This window comes from Drosophila elegans, unplaced genomic scaffold (genome assembly GCF_018152505.1).
Source record: "Drosophila elegans isolate 14027-0461.03 unplaced genomic scaffold, ASM1815250v1 contig_349, whole genome shotgun sequence".
NCBI lineage: Eukaryota > Metazoa > Arthropoda > Insecta > Diptera > Drosophilidae > Drosophila > Drosophila elegans.
This window is the reverse complement of record NW_024545729.1, coordinates 1,177,509-1,191,608: the sequence shown is the minus strand read 5'-3', so window position 1 is coordinate 1,191,608 and position 14,100 is coordinate 1,177,509. Positions and strand designations below refer to the sequence as shown.

General features: G+C 34.3%; 2 protein-coding genes across 3 annotated transcripts; one reads left to right on the top strand and one right to left on the bottom strand.

Annotated features, from left to right (window-relative positions):
* Positions 1-248: 248 nt before the first annotated feature.
* LOC108145322 (slo-interacting protein 1) lies at positions 249-8,411 on the bottom strand. 2 transcript variants are annotated; one of them, XM_017270698.2, is made up of 6 exons: positions 8,265-8,411; positions 7,607-8,149; positions 6,335-6,652; positions 4,529-5,498; positions 3,458-3,612; positions 249-1,739 (listed from the first exon to the last, which is right to left on the bottom strand). In XM_017270698.2, the coding sequence occupies exons 1-6, from the start codon at positions 8,310-8,312 to the stop codon at positions 1,425-1,427; spliced, it is 2,349 nt and encodes a 782-aa protein (XP_017126187.1). In that variant the 5' UTR covers positions 8,313-8,411; the 3' UTR covers positions 249-1,424. The 2 variants fall into 2 exon arrangements, with proteins under 2 accessions (XP_017126187.1, XP_017126188.1); XM_017270699.2 differs by having other exon boundaries at positions 3,473-3,612.
* Positions 8,412-9,732: 1,321 nt separating this feature from the next.
* On the top strand, positions 9,733-13,262 carry LOC108145278. Its single transcript, XM_041708627.1, has 2 exons — positions 9,733-9,897; positions 12,342-13,262. Exon 2 carries the CDS (start codon positions 12,349-12,351, stop codon positions 13,144-13,146), a length of 798 nt encoding a protein of 265 aa, XP_041564561.1. The 5' UTR covers positions 9,733-9,897; positions 12,342-12,348; the 3' UTR covers positions 13,147-13,262.
* The last annotated feature ends 838 nt before the right edge of the window (positions 13,263-14,100 follow it).

The following is a 14,100-nucleotide window of genomic DNA, read 5'->3' as shown; positions in this document are numbered from 1 at the left end:
CATCTTATCTGTAACAGCCCAGCTCTCTCAAGGGCATGGAGAAATACCTGGGCTCCCCGGAACTGACATCGCTAGAAGAAGCCTCCAGAAGAATGCTGGGAGAACTACTTACCTTCGCCAAAAGCACCGCGATCCTCAACGACTTCGACACAACTCACACAGCATTCATAAAACATTTTGTATATAGCAAATACTTCCACGACCATTACCACCCACGCCCCAACAGGCTTTATTTAAAATGTGTACTCTTTTTACCTGTATTTACTTTATTTTAAGTAAATAATATTATTTTTATTATCTTAGAAAATACTCACAATTTTATGTTATAGCTTACACAAAATATTTTTTAAAATTACTCAATATGTATTTATATGCTGCACGTATTCATCTGCATCAACGAAGACTGTATGCATGGATGGGATAACTCTAACAAATAACTAGTATAGGAACAATTAACAACAAAACATATATATGCGGAAATTTTTGACAATCATTTATTCATCTTTGTTTTATGAACTTTAAAAGATCGTCAAAGCTTAGACCATGGACGAATTCTATTGAAAATAAAATTAAAATATCAAAACTACATTTTGATAAAGCACAACTTTTAGGGGAATTAATGTAAGTCTTGATTATGAACTAACATAGACTTACCCTAAGACTGTAACTCTTATAATCTCTGTAAGTTTTGTCAGTCATGACTCATGACAAGCAAGCAGTTTTGAATCTTTTGCGATCGCGAACTAAAATTTAAAAGGGAATATGGGAGGGGTCTGTAGGATGCGACTGTTAATCTTATTTCATTTTTGCTACTTCAACAATTTCTGATTTTAACGAAATGCTCTTAGGTGACCAAGCTCAATTTTTACAAAAAAAAATTTTTCTTTTAACTTTTTAAAAAAAGTTGCACAAGCTTGAACACATTTTTAAATTTCAATGGATATTATTGCATGTAAAAGTGATTCAAAGAAGTAGGGCGCTCCTAGCGATATGAACAAAAAAAACATTTTCTAAATAATCAGAACGCTTTTAGGATAATTTTAAAATCAGTTTAAAAAGTATCCTTACCGACACCCTTTTTACAGCTTTTTCTTTTCTTTCTTTTTTTCTTTTTCCCAAAGGAAAATAAATGTTTTTACTATCATTTTAAAAATAAAATATTGAGCTTAATAACGGTATTAAGCTTTAACAAGGTAATAAGCAAATGAAAGATAAAAAACAAAAAGTGTCTAGGGAAAATGAATTTGTTTTTTATTTAATTTAAAAAACAAAATATAAAGCTTCATAAAGCTAAATACTGATAATGCTCAAATTCAAAAAGTGTCCAACCTTATTGACCCCTCCTCTATGTACTTTACGAAAACTGTAGTTAAAGCTATATAATAATTAAATGATTACAGAGGAAAATGTTACTTTAGCTATTGTTACTGTTGTTGCGTCTGATTATGCCGCCTCTCTCTAGCTCTTTCAATGTGCCGCTTTCGCTCTTCCTTTGTCCAATACCGACCGATCTTGACTTCAGATACTGTATCCTCTTCCGTTGTGGTAAGCTCGTTACAGCGCATGTTTTTCCGGATAGCAATTTGGTGACGATTTCGCACTGGTCTTTTTACAATATATCTCGTTCCGTCTGGGCGTCTCTTTACTTTCCAAACCATTGGAATTTCGTCACCGTTTTCGCCATTGGGCAGTCCAGAATTTCGGTTTGAACTTGTGGATTCATGGCATCTATTTGCAACCTATAAACAAATAAATTAGTCGAAAAAGGGAATACTTTAAAACAATGAATCGATTACTTTCTTTAAACAAAATTCCACAAAATGGCCTCATTTTTCATAGTTGTAGTGTAGCTCTTTAAGTTTAAATTTGTTTTTCTAAAAATTTCATTAACAATCACAAGGGCAAAAAAAAGGCAATAGCCCTTAGAATGCTAGTGAGTTTACTATAAGAATTACTTTGGCAAGCCAAAGAAATAAAATATTCTTTAAAACGACTATATTTTGATTTCTTATGAGTATTTGTGTAAAAAAATAAACTACATCGAATTTATCCGATTGTCCGTAAACCATTACAATTTCTTAAATGTCATTATAGTCGTCTGATCCGGCCTGTTTCGACTTATACACTTACTGCTATGGCAAGACTACTTTTGGGTAAGTTTCAAGCAGATGGCTTTAAGACTGAGAGACAAGTTTGCATAGAAACAGACGGACTGACTACATTGAATATGTCTTATTAACTTCAATGCACACACACACACTGAAATTATAAGGGTACTACAAAGGTGTAGAAACATGAAATTGACTATTAGATAACCGTTAACCAGGTAAAAATTTAAAAATAAATATTTGCCGAATAATACGAGCTAAGAGCCAGCAGCACCCCCTACAACAGCGATTACCAAGTAACTATCCAATCACAGCAGTCGACACACAAACAGTGACAAGTTTCGCCGTGCAAATTACTCACACAAATTAAGTGCGATTATGCGATAGTATTTATGGTGACCGCTGCTCTTCATGCATGAAATGCCAATAGTACTGGTTTACAATGTGCAGATGAACCTTTCCTAAAATATCAAATTCGAATATTGCCGCTCTTAAATTCTTATTTCACAAACGAAAACTTAGACCCCAAAATGATTTTACAAACTGTGTAATCTTCTATACACGGCAGATGTTGCCACAAGCCAGCGCCTAATGACATCCACCTTTTCCAACGATGAAACAAGCGTTTGTATATTTGTATTAATCTATGCTTTACAACACTGTTAGGGCAACGACTGTAGCAGCAACTGAGAACTAGTTCAAAGAACATAGTCACAAATCTCTTTAATTGTATATTTTAGTGTTTAGTGCTTAGAATTTTATTCAAAATTCTGTTTACAAAAGTGGTATAGGGATGTTATGAAGCAAAGCTCTAGAAGAATTTGCAATAAAAAATGCTTTGCTCCTACGGAAACAACAGTTTTTTATTTCGGGCACACAATAAAGTTTAAAATAATCCGGCACGAAACTATGTGCAGTATAAAAATTAATACATTTTGCTTGTGTAACTTAGATCGGGTTATAGAAGTGGCAGCTGGGGTGGGTAAGAGCACAGACGGCAGATCCCATGAATGTGACTTTACCGGAAACTATTAGGAAAAGCTTAACTCGACTTAATATTAAAAAGAAAAACTTCCTGCGAAAAAGCCACGCCAACAAAGCTGTTAAATATTTAACTTTGTCTACTGAAGCAGGCCATCCGCTGGCGAATTTCGATTAAATAAAAAAAGTTGGTTGGTTTGATTTGCTGACATGCTGCCTTTGAAAATGTTCGACAATTGAATGTTCGCTAAGATTCTTGTGCAAATAAAATTCTTGTGCAACGAACAGGGAATAGGGAATATTTGAGGGGTAATTCGTACACAAGAATAAGAACCTGACAGGCTAAATTAGCGAGTCGTAGCACTTACCTCCTGACTACTTACGAAGTGATAGCTACTCAAATTTGGCGCGTTGAACTGTGGACAATGGCTATAGGGTTCTTCAGTTTGCTTAACTCCCAATAACTTAAGGTCGTTTTTGAGTTGAATGTTCTCATTTTCGTAGCTTGCCTTGCTGTGACTCTCTGAAATAAAAAGCAAAAAAAGGCTTGTATAGATCACTAGCAAGTAAATCATAATTTTAATGTTTTCAAGAATATTTAATTTTTGCAAAGCTGCAAGGGTATGTGAACTTCAATTGCCAAAGTTTGCTTCCTTTCTTGTTTTTATGTTAAATTGAATCTTATTTTATTTTGTAATTGTGAATTATAAATCTCGGTTCATCTATGGGTACTTTCGCTACTGGTAGTCGCAAAAATCAAGTCAAATTTGTGTACATTTTTCATATTCGCGGAAAACTTACAATTAAAACAAATACAGAGAATGAAGTATGTGCTTTTTGTTATGGCAAAACACGCCAATTTAAAATTTGAGTATTTGTTTGTTAAGAAATAGCTAATAAATTTGTTGCGATTTTTGAATGGTAGCATCGCATTTAAGAGTATTAGAGTCACAACGTGGTTGTACGCTATAAACTTGTACTACTACTGGGGACAAAAGGTAAGGACAATTTTCAATTTAAACTTTTTGGACCCAACATTTCGGACAAAGAGGATCGGGAATGTATTGATGACTTGGGTCGCTCCGGACGACCATCGACGTCAACAGATGACCAACTCGTCATGAAGTGAAGAAATTAGTGCACAAAAACCGGTCGGTTGACTGTTAGACCACTACTGATATGATAGGAATATTAGAGATAAACTGAGCTGAGATGCTGATCAAGAATATACAAACTTTAGAAGGCTTTAAGTTCTCTTCTTCGATGCGAGAAACTATAATACCCTCTGCGAAGCATTCCGCCTGATTTTAGCATTTTTCGGGAAAATTTTAATAAGAATTTTTAAGCCATCTAGCTTAATACAGTCCTCTCTAACACTGGTAAGGAAAGTCTCATATTTGCAACGAAATAACAATGAACTGTAATATTGATTTACCTACCGCTGACATACGCTGTTGGCAAATTGGAAGAACAAAGACCAATACGACCAGACTTTCCAAATGGCAACAGCAACATACTGCTCACAGCAGTTGAATCCACTGAGTCTCTGGGGCCATCAGTCACTGAGTTTTCTATCTTTTGGTTGGCAGTGATATCGTCATCAACATTCGGTATATTTTGATGGGGCGAGGCACTATTGTTAGAGCCACCAGTGTTGTAGGCACTCGATGAGTTGTCAACTTCTTCGCCAGGAGCCACGTTTCCACCAACAATATTGTTTGCTCCATAGCCGCTATATGCAACTCCACTACTGCTGGACCGGCTTGTGTTGGTCAATGTGCTGCGCAATGTAAAAACACGACTACAGGTCGGTTGTTGGCTTAATTTTAATGGTGGGGGTCGACCAACCAGCGTATGCATAGCTCTGGGATAATGCGGTTTTAAGCCCAACCACTGGGCGACTCGCTGAGTTTGTTGCTGCATTGTCGTTTCTAATGCTTCAGCCGGAGTCGCCGCTAGTGCGGATGAGCATGAACCCATTGAAGTTTTGCCGTTTGAACTCTGATACGGAGAACAGTAAAGTGGTTCAGACTCGGAATCTTCTGGAATGGTCTCGTAGATGTGCTCGCTTTCGTCGTAATCGTATTGGACTTGTACTTGACTTTCGCTTGAAGATGGATTTAAAGTTGTTCGATGGTCCAAAATTGCATCTGGATGAAGTTTTATTTTACTACACGACTTTACAGATTGGTCAATCATTTTTTTCGGCAACGAAGATATTTTGACATTGGAATCTAATGGCTGCTGATCAGATGGCGACTGACAGCATTTGGTTTCGTTGGATATTTCTTCAAAAGTTTGAACGTGACTTATTAGGACCTTGTCCAATTTATCCACTACATTTGTGTAGTCATCTGGTAAAAATGTATTGGCGTATTCAAAATTAATGTCTTCGTCGTCCTCGTCTTCCTATTAAAATCAAGTTAATTATATCATAATTAGTCAAACGCGTAACTTCTAAAACTCAAGTCAGTGCCTAATTAAAGTGGTATTTATTATTTACATTATTTTTGATACTTAGCTAACCTTTAAAAGGACAAAATGAAAAATGTGATCACTTTTTGCGAGTTAAATTTTTGTAAGCCGGCTCAGGGTCATGAGATAATGGAAACATTAAAAAACAAAATGTTTTAATAATTTCCCTTCGATATTTTTCGGTTGCTTCAACGACAACCGTCTTCAGGGCAAATTGATTACACGTCTGCACCGCTTATGCGCTTATGACACTTCATTGCTGACCTCATTCATTGCTATTTTATTTTAAACTATTCGATTTTACGTAAGTGTGAGCAAAACAAACGTATGACGATTCCAATGAGCAATGACTGAAGAAAATTGACAGAAACCGATACCCGATAGTAAAAATACTAGACGGAATTGTGTAAAAAAAAATACCATTTGATAAAATACCACCGGGGCGATACATCAATGGTCAAAATTGTATTTAAAAAGTACAATTTTGCTAATTTATTGGAGTTCACGACAAAACGTATGGAAAAAGCGAGGCTTCAATGTATAAGAACTATTTTTACTATTTTTAGCGAGATAAACTAAAAACAACAAAGTTTGAATTTAATGTTAACGTTATCTCAAGCAGTATCCACATAGTTGTCTCTGTTTCTGAGCTTCAATGAATCCGTCAGTGAATGAGGCGAACATTGTATTGTCATACCCGTATTAACGTGGAGTCTCGTAAATTTAAAATACATTTTAATTAGGCACTGTAAAAACAAACTCAATCTTACAGGGTATAGAATTCGACTAACTAGGAGCGTTACTGCGGTGCTACTATCCGCTATCTGTGCTTCCACCTCGTCCTGGTTTTTCACATCCACACCGTTAACACGTAGTATCTGGTCACCCTGTCGTAGGCGACCATCTCGATGAGCTATACTTTCCGGTTGTATACCACTGATAAACACATCCTCGCAGTGCTCTGAATCATTGCACACTACATCACATTTATTCGTATCGATGTTTGTCGATTGAAATCCAGAGGAGCAAACCAGGAGCCCAATTTGATCACTGTTTGCATTTTCAACCGTCTTAATGAGCGTTACTTCCTGTTAAATAAAAAACAATTTAAACTTGATTAAACTTTTTGGAAAGAAAATTAAAATTTCATACTTTTTAACCGTATGAGTATAGAACTAATTTAACTTTTACTTGGATTTGAACCTTACAAAAATCGGTCAACTGTAGGTTATAGTTGTCATAGGACAATTTGTTAAAAAATCTTCAAAACTTAGTTGTTATTTAATTTATACGAGTTGAACTCTAGATACATTAATTGATTACGATTTCAGATATTTAAAAAAATCATCTATAAGGTGCATACCTTATACCCTAACTAGTAAACACAAGAAAGACTATTAGGTACACGTTACTCAGCTAACAAACTGTAAACTAACTTTTATAGTTATATATATATATATATATTTAGTTTTATATACACAGACGCACAGGCAGACGGACATGGCTAGATCGACTCGTCAATTTAAAGGGACAGAACCGCTTTATTCTACCTGTAACATTCTTTTCAACGATTACAATTTACCGGGGATACATATATGAGGCAACATTTTACCTTACCTAGGTAAAGATTTGTATTTATCTTCACAATACGCTATGTTAGGAACTGAAATTTATTTTTTGTTTTCAAATTAGCTTGATATTAGTAAATAAATTTTGCATTATTTTAGAAATTACCTATGATATAACAAGAAAAGAAGCAAACTTCGACAAGCCGAAGTTCATGCACCCTTGCAGCTATTGCTAAATTCAAATATTCTTGAAAATACTTAAATTTCGATTTATATTATGTATTATTATGTTTTTAAATTAATTTTGTTTAATATTCCGATTGTTTCCATGGGAGCAATATAATATAAATGTAAAACAAGAAAGGAAACAAAGGATAACGAGATAATCGTTAGGCTAAAACACAAAGCTTGAATTGTGTCGGTCCTGTTGTGTAAAGGCCACGTATTTAAACAAATTTATTTGTTGTTAGCTACCTCAATATCGATTTCCGGCTCCAAACATTGTTCAAACAAGTGGTGTTCCTGCTCGATAAAGTGGTCGGTCAGAGTCTGAACTATGTCGTGATCTTTTAAGACGTCTGTTTGGATCGAGGTATGGGTCTGCGTTTCCTTCGAAGCGGCAAAAACTGCGGAGCGACCTGACCGTTCTTCATGGCTTAAAGCACGCAGAGTTAAGATGACAGGATTCTTTGTTGTGATTGCTTCCGAAGCCGCAGGAATTGTCGAGGGGGTGGAATCCACTTGTTGAGAGGCACTGGCAGTTCTTGTGGACGCTGATGGGGCTGCTTCGACTGGTTTTGCTAGTAGGGTAGAAAAGACTGGCTCGCAGGTGTTTAATTGCAAAATCGGATCGATTTTGTCCACATCGGATAGTTTGGTGTTGGCGTCTGGTTCTAACATTAAATCTAATTCATTGTGCTTCTGTCTGCACAGTTCAACTACTAGGGTTTCTTTAGCTTGAAGGAACTTTTGAACCGCTTCATACCTTGGCAAATTGCTAATATCGTAACCATTAATCTGAAACAAAAATCGTTTTTGTAATGCTTTGCAAAACGAAAATGCTTAATGCGATACTAATACATAATATTCACTCATCCGTACGTCTATAAGCGATCCCTTTTTGTAAACTTACTTTTAACACAACATATTCGTACTCCACCTCAACAACGCAATTATTCATATTGGTTACTTATTACAAAAACTCATATTGTATTTTCATTTAATTGTATACATATTTTTTCGACTGCTGGAAGTGTGGCCAAACTAAGACTCTAATTTTACGACACTTAAGCATCCATCTCGATAAATATTATAGTCGATACTTAAGGTAATCGGTCCCGATCTCAGCATGTTTTTCGCGGCAAATTGCCTGTTCACAGAGGCAGCATATCTGCAACAGCTACTATATTCTGCAACAGCTTTTTTTCTTATAGCCTGATTCCACTGCCGCATTAGTGGACTGTTTGAATGTGCCTGATTCGATTGGCGCATTAGCATTTAGGCACTGCCACTCCGGCCTGTGAGTGGCACGAACAGCTGATCTGGGTTTGTTTACTTTTGAATTATCGCCAATCAAAACGAAATTAATTAAAAATCATGAATTTGAGAGAGTGTACGGACATCTTTAATGCTCAGCAGGACATCCATAATGCGACCGAGGCATTTGCCAACTTGAACGACAAGGAAGGGGAGTCACAATTTCTAAAATGGAGCAAAGATTCCCGTACATGTTGGAGTTTTTTCATGCCAGAGGCAATAGAGCGGTTCTTGTTTTCAGTAATTTGTACGTAAAATAGGTTTAATATTCAAAAGAAATCAAAAATGTCGCCATCCTAACGAATAAAACCAGCTGTTGCAGTGGTGGCACTAACGAAATATCGTTTGATATCAGTATTTTCCGGTATTTTTTTCTTAAACAAGTTGCGGGCGAATGAATCGGAGTTTCACATTTGTTGAAAATGCCAACCGTTTCCCACGGATAGACTGTGTGGAAAGAGGGCAAAAAGAGTTAGTGCTTGAAAAGGAAATGTAATATTCACATGCTTAAATGGCAGCATCAGTCTTCAAATATGCGATTTAAATCAAGTTTCATACTTATTATTCTTAGTGTTGTAGAAAAAAATGAGTTCCCCAAAATCGACTGTGGTAGAATAAAATTCTATTCACACAAGCGGCTTTTATGCAACAGTGGATTTTTCAAAAGGCTGGAAGATATTAACTGGGAAAACCAGCAGAAATTAATGGACCAGGAAGTTGTGGTTACCATACCACCCACCATAGACCATCATAAGAGGATAAATTACTATCTTAGAAAAAACTATTTATTTGTTAATGTTAAAATTGTTTTTAGTTTTTCGTTAATATCCATTTTACTGAATATTACATTTTGTGTTCTCTTTTTCTTCTTGTTAGGTTGGTTTGCTACAACTATGCGGCTGTGTACAGAGGTATAATGGAAATTAAAACGTTTATGAGATTTTTGGACGGCAAGCCTGTTGCGAGTCCTGTCTGAAACTAGTATAATCGAAAAATATTCGGTATTCCAACTGTACTAAAAAACGAAATAATCCGATATACATACCACAAATTTTCGATACCTTTACAGCCTTCGGTTTTAGTATTTTTGTTGAATCTGCCGGAGGAATAAAAATAATATAAATTTGCCAATAGTACAGATTTGTGCAAGTATTCAAGTAATTCACAGCCTTAAAAAACCAACAATTTTGTAAACTGTGTACTCGCAGATGGTATTACTTATAACCGTGGTAAGAAGTTTGTAAGAAAATAACAAAACAAATGCAAAATTGTATTAGATGATGAACAACTCCGCTACTACGTACATATGTATGTATGTATGTATATTGAAGAACAATGTTGTCTGATAAGGGGTGTTCCCCCTTAATTTAGTTGTTTTGGGATGGTCTAGGGGAAATATTTTTTTTATTTAACACTGAGCTTTATTGAACAAAAGAAAAACAAGAAAGGAAGCAAACTTCGATAAACCGAAGTTCATATACCCTTGCAGCTATTGCAAAAATTAAATATTCTTGAAAACATTAAGATTATGATTTACTTGCGTATATGTTTAACAACATTAAGCTATGATGATTTTCACCTCAATTATTCGATAGTTCCTATGGCAGCTATATGATATCGTTTTCCGATTTTAATAAAATTAAAAGCGTAATTCATATTGATATGTCAAATTATTAATTAGTCAACAAAAATTTCAAAAAAATTACAAAATAAAAAAGTTAAATTAAAAAAAAAAAAATTGTTTTTAATATTTTTATGTTATAGTTGTCCGATTTTGTAATTTAAACCGTAATTCTGAAATATTTAACCATTACTAAAGATGGAAGAACTAAAAAAAAATTTAAAAACAGCAAAGTTATAATATTTTTCATTTATTTTTTCGATTGCTCCTATGCAGATAGCTTTTAAACTGAGACACTAGTTTGCGTAGAAACAGACGGACAGACGGACATGGCTAGATCGAGTCTCTTAGTGATGCTGATCAAGAATATATATACTTTACAGGGTCGGAAATGTCTCCTTCACTGCGTTGCAAACTTTTCCTCTGCAAGGGTATAAAAAGGAACAAGTTATTAGTTAGTATATCACAAAGAAGAAATATTAATTTATATTTAATATTAACATGATAAAATCCCTTTTTTAAATTTACCGTGAAAAAAAATTATGAGAACGCGGAATATACATGTTGTAGACTGAAATAAATTTATTTAGAAAATTTTAAATATATATATATATATATATATATATATGTATCTATATATAAAGCTATCAGTACGAAAACTAGGAATCAACGCACAGCCAAATCCACTGATTAACAATATTAATATGCATTTTTATTACATTCTAATAACTTTGAACTGATTTGCTAAGATTTATAGAGGCTCCCCAAGTGGCCCCAATCGATTCCAATTGGAAAAAAGATCAATTTTCTTTTCCAAAATTCTGGACGCTAAACCGTTTAACCTATCGATTTCCCCAAAAAATAGTTTAAAACATTATAAATGTTTAAAAAATTTTACCGCTTAGACTTAAGGCTTTTTACTAGTTTTAACACACGTTCCAAAATTACAATTTAGCCAAAAATCTCTTCAAACGTCGAAAAATGGCACTTCTAAACTGAAAAGCAAAAATTCCTTCGGTAAAGTTTTTCCTTAAGCTTCAACGATTCATTTGATGCTTTGGGGGAAACCACATTAAAACAAGAAAGAAAGCAAACTTCGGCAAGCCGAAGTTCATATACCCTTGCAGCTATTGCAAGAATTAAACATTTTTGAAAACATTAAAATTATAATTTACTTTCGTATCTGTTTGAAGCTATGATGATTAGCAGCTAAATTATTTGATAGTTATTTTATACATTTTTATTATTTCTATGGGAGCTATATGATATAGTCGTCCGATTTTGATAAAATTTAAACCATAATTCTGAAATATTTAACCATTGCTATATGTCGAAGAACTAAACTAAAAGTTATAATTTTTTTTCAATTATTTTTCCGATTGTTCCTATGGGAGCTATATGCTATAGTCGTCCGATCCGGCTCGTTCCGACTTATATACTACCTGCAATAGAAAGACAACTTTTGGGAAAGTTTCATGCAGATAGCTTTAAACTAGTTTGCATATAAACGGACGGACAGACGGACATGGCTATATCAACTCGTCTAGTGATGCTGATCAAGAATATATATACTTTATAGGGTCGGAATCGTCTCCTTCACTGCGTTGCAAACTTCTGACTGAAATTATAATACCCTCTGCAAGGGTATAAAAAAATGTGCCGTATCCTATACCTCCGGGTGGTGTGGGCACCATGCTAGTATATATATATAAATATAAAAAAAAATATATAAGCAAAAAACATTTTTGATTTAAAGAATACTATTTAAGAAACCCAATCGAAGATTGGTAAATTTATAACCAAACAAAAAGACATTCCAGTGATAACATCTTTAAGAAGCTTTTATTTAATTAAGACTTTTACATCTGTCAAATCTTTTCTTAATCCTTGTTTTTACCCTGTATTCTTTTTCAAATACATAAAAATAAGATAATATCGATCTCAAGGTGTGCATAGTTTTTGTATAATTTAAAATTAATGCTGTAAAGCACCATAGATTCAAACATAAATATATGTTATATGTGTATAAATATGAATTGTTTATTGTTTCAGATTAAATATGGCAACACATGAAGGAATCCATTCATACTTTTCAAAATTAAGTTCCCTCTCTGAAAAGATTACGCGCGATGTAAATAATGTAAAATCTGCGTACAGTCGAGAAGCCTGGCTTACATTGACTTTAAGTGAACAGGAAAAAATATTAAACAGTCACTTAATAAATCCCGATATATATACCAAGTACTATAATAGGCTCGAGGAACAAAAACGACAAATAAAAACAGATAATTTCAAAAATGACCAAAAACTCTGCTTTAGTGACGCTGTATATTCATTTAACGGAAAAGACCTGCACACGTATATTTTGCAAAATGTTGGCTTAAAAATATTACATGATGAAAATACCAGAGGTTGTCGCGATGAACATTCATTTCCATTTAGTTATCGAACGAAGTCTCAAATAAAAATATCACTGAAGGAATGTGATGCAGTCTCTGATCCCGGAGTTCCCATTGATGCATCAAACGTGCTTTATTTAACGTTAATGACGAACGTTTCGCGCAGCCCAAAACTACCCAGTCTACATACTTATGACTGTGATAAGACTGACGTTAACCAGAGTAAAGTAATTACCAATCTAATAAGCGACCAAAAAAGTATATGTGTATATAATAATGAGGAATGTTTTGACTCGAATGAAGAACTGCAACTCTTGGTTAGGTTTGGATCAAAAAGCAGTATGTCGAACGACGTGTCTGATAATGAAAATGAGTTTAAAGATATTCGACAAGATGAAAATGCTAAGCTTTTAACACCTGAAATCCCTAAGGGTTTTGATTTTCTCAATAATTGGTAAAACTCATTTTAAATACATATGCACAAGCGATTCCATTTATAACATCGCTAAACATTTACAACATAAAATTTCATCTGATGCTCTTTTTTAAATAAAACAAGCATACATTTTTCAAATAATCATACCACAAAACAATCATTGTTTTACTCTAAAGCAAAACATTTAAATATTCACAGTTAATTAACCCTAAATCGCAGTTTGCAAATCTCGGGGATGGTTCGGCTTTATCCTGTCATAATAACTTTATTACGTTTTTGCTGCAATTGAGAGTAAAAACATTGTCTTGCTTAATGTGTGGCTCAACTTAAAGTAATTTTAAAACTGCAGTGTTTCATAAATAGAGTAATAATTCGTGTAGCTGACATATGATATTTCTATCAGATCTGAAGGGCTATTCAAATGAAGTTCACAAGTTCATGATCTCTGCTTACTTTATATATAGACTTTACTCTGCATTCCAACAAGTTTTACCTAGAAATAGAAAAATTATACAACCGCAAATTTGTAAACATATTTCGTCAGTTATTATAGCTTTTAATAAATTAATTTTCTAGTCGCTTAATAACAATAAAAATCCATAACATAAATCTACAAGTGTTTCCGTTTTTATACACTTGAAAAAATTAAATCGTTTTAAAAGGGCTTCTGCTTCACAAATACGAAGATGGCCGTCAGGTCAATTCCAATTCGTTCGCGGCCAAACTTTCGAGTTGCACCGAAAAAACATTGGCTATATATGGGCAAGAAACGTGCGGTTATGCCCTCTTACCACACAGTCTATCCGTTAGAAACAGTTGGAATTTTCAACAAATGTGAAACTCCTGTTTCCACAGAGCACATCCACATTCCGATATCAGCTGATGTGAACAGTTGTGGCTCATCAAAACGTAAACAAAGTCAACAGGTCAACCATCTATGTTTACGATTTAACGAGCTACAGCTGTTAAGATCAAC